The sequence below is a fragment of the Lupinus angustifolius genome, chromosome LG19, assembly GCF_001865875.1.
Source record: "Lupinus angustifolius cultivar Tanjil chromosome LG19, LupAngTanjil_v1.0, whole genome shotgun sequence".
NCBI classification, from domain to species: Eukaryota; Viridiplantae; Streptophyta; class Magnoliopsida; order Fabales; family Fabaceae; genus Lupinus; species Lupinus angustifolius.
The window spans coordinates 13341716-13344897 of NC_032027.1; the positions used below are offsets into that span (position 1 = coordinate 13341716).

General features: G+C 33.9%; 1 protein-coding gene across 1 annotated transcript; it reads left to right on the forward strand.

Moving 5' to 3' along the window:
• LOC109334003 lies at window positions 1291-2010 on the forward strand. The gene has a single exon (XM_019569578.1). The coding sequence runs from the start codon at window positions 1291-1293 to the stop codon at window positions 2008-2010; it is 720 nt and encodes a 239-aa protein (XP_019425123.1).

Below are 3182 nucleotides of genomic sequence, written 5' to 3' on the forward strand. Positions count from 1 at the left end.
AAAAGTATATATTAAGATCAAATAATGCTTAACATACCAAGGTAGGCTTAAAATTATTGAAAGAAATAATTTATTACCTAACCTTTAACTTTTATAAATATGTTCTATTTAGCAAATAAGGTGAGCTTAAAAAGTTATTGAAGGTAATAGTTAACTATAGATACCAAGGTTCAAGTTTTAGAAAAGGATATTAACTTATAAAATTAATGTACTTATTATATACTTTATGAGGATGAATTTGTTTACACACAAGTTAAGTTACACTAGTTACATTCAATTTTAACTATTCATTTTCTTAAATCCAACGTACAAAAAAGGATTCACTTAAAAGTTATTTAAGATTTCTCTTTTTTTATCTCATCATTTATTTTACTCACCCTTATGGTCCATTGGATATAAGAAATGAATGACTGAGATTGTGTATAATTAATGTAACTTAGTTTGGATGTAAATGGATCTCTCTTCGTATTTTATATAGTTAAATTAAAAATTATTTGTTGAGAAAAGTGCAATTCATTTACCTAATATCGTTAATCGATTAATAGTTTATATAATCAATTAAACAGACAATTATTTCTGTTATAAAGGCATTGTACATGAAATAACAAAATGCGAAGTATTTTTCAATTCTCTTCTCTCACCTCTCGATAATCGATTACAACCCTATCTTAATCGGTTAAATCATTTCTTTCTTTTCTTTCTTCTAACAGTGGTATCAAGAGCCATATAATCAAGAAGCCTGTGGTGAAGCCCTTCAACGATTCAAGGAGATTCAATGGCAGAAAGTTCACAATGGGCAAGGATCAAGAGCCAACTTAGACGCGTTAAGAAATGACAACCTCGATTGGATTCAATATGAATCTACCCATTCTTGATGGGAAGAACTTTGATCACTAGAGCATCCAAATGAAGACTATTTTTGGATTTCAAGAACGTTTAGATGTTTGCAACTATGGGTTCAAGAAATTGAGGAGAACTCAATTGAAGGAGAGAAACTGGAATTCAGATATGCAAAGAAAAGAGATTGCAAGACAATTTTCTTAATACATCAATATGTGGATCATGAAAAGATCTATGCAACAACATCATCCAAGGAAGCATGGGAAATCCTAGACAAATGCTATTCTGGTGGGATGAAGGTGAAGAAAGTAAGGCTACAAATGATGCGTAGAAAGTATGAGTTGTTGCAAATGGAAGATCAAGAAACCATAGCAGATTACTTCACAAGAATTCGTACTTTGACCAATGTAATGAGAAGCCATGGTGAAAGAATACCAGAACAAATTGTAGATGGAAGATCAAGAAACCATAGCAGATTACTTCACAAGAATTCGTACTTTGACCAATGTAATGAGAAGCCATGGTGAAAGAATACCAGAACAAAGTATTATAGAGAAGATCTTGAGAACACTTTTTGCCAAACTTGACCATGTTGTTGTTGCAATTGAAGAATCAAAGGACCTTGAAATTCTTAAAATTGATGAATTACAAGGTTCACTTGAGGCACATGAGCAGAGATTTATTAAGAGGATGTCAGATATACAATCCCAACAAGCTCTAAGTGCTCAGTTCAAGAAGAAAAAGAACTTTGAGAATTTTGTCAGACACAACAAGGACAATGGAAAGTGGAATCCAGGGAAGAAAATTGAGGAAGATAAGCTAAACAACACTGGAAGAGGATATTCACGGAGCAACTCAACTAACTTAAATCATGATGTTGAGTCAGGAAATGCCAAGAAGGGAAATCATAAGTTCGGTGGAAAGAAGAAGATGGACAAAAGCAAAATCCAATGCTTTAACTGCAAAAGATGGGGCCATTTTGCATCAGAATGTAAACTCAGGATGAGGGGTAAGGATGTAGAATTCAGTCTAGCCAAAGAAGAAGACTCAGATGAAGAGGTCTTGTTGATGGCAGAAGGAAAGGTTTCTAATTTGCAGATAAGGAGAATATATGAGAAAGTGTTAATGGTCACTACAAAAGGAGATCAACAACTCTCATCTAACAATTAGTATTTAGACACAGGATGCTCAAGTCATATGATTGGGCATAAGGAATGGCTCATGTCCTTTGATGACTATGTGAAGACAAGGGTAAAGTTTGCAAATGACAGCTACATCATAGTGATAAGAAGGAAAAATGAAACAACCTCATATATCTCAAATGTACTATATGTGCCAAAGATGAAAAACAACTTGATAAGCTTGGGTCGCCAGTTACTTGAAAAAGGGTACAAAATGAGGATGAAAGACACAATGTTGAAGGTTTTCAACAAGAAAAGAGTTCTTATCTTAAAGGCACCTCTTTCATATAATAGGACATTCAAGATTAGCATCAATCTTGGTGACAATAGATGTCTAGAGACCATAGCAGAAAGAGACATGGACAGGGCACCAAAGGCTTGGTCATCTGAATTTCAAAAGCTTAGAAATGCCAGGAAAGATTGGTAACTGGATTACCTAACATGAAGTCTCCAACTTAACTATGAGGAATGTATCACAAGTAAGCAGTCCAGAAATTCCTTCACATCACATATACCATCTAGATCAACCAAGCCATTAGAGGTAGTATATATTGATGTATGTGGGCCTCTATAAGTTCAGTCCCTTGGAGGAAACAACTACTTTGTGACCTTCAAGGATGACTTTACTAGAAAGCTATGGATTTACTTGTTGAAGAGAAAAAATGAAGTCTTCAACAAATTCAGAAGCTTTAAGGCTGATGAGCAATATATTACACACTATTCATAACCTTAATTTAGCATGATTGATGATTCTTGGTGCCTAATTGACTTTGTTTCACATGGTTTAGTGTTTTAGACTTTATTGGACAAAATGAGTTAATTTGGGATTATTTGGCCTCATTAAATCTATTACCATTTTTATATCACATTTGACACCAATGACATTTTGGACATTATGGAAGTCGAGGATATGTGCTGAAGTGAATATTGCATTTTTATTTTAGGAGTTGTTTTTATTGTAATTTAGCTTTGGGCCCATTGTTTAGACCCAATTTGGTTTTATGTGTGTTGGATGGGTTAAATTCGGGTTCCCCACTCCAAACACACACACTTCATTTTCCCTCATTTTTTAAATACACTACATTTCTGTTTTCCCTCTTTTTGCTCTTCTAGGGTTTCACTTCTTCTTCATTTTTCATTTTCGGTTTGTTCTTCCATTGC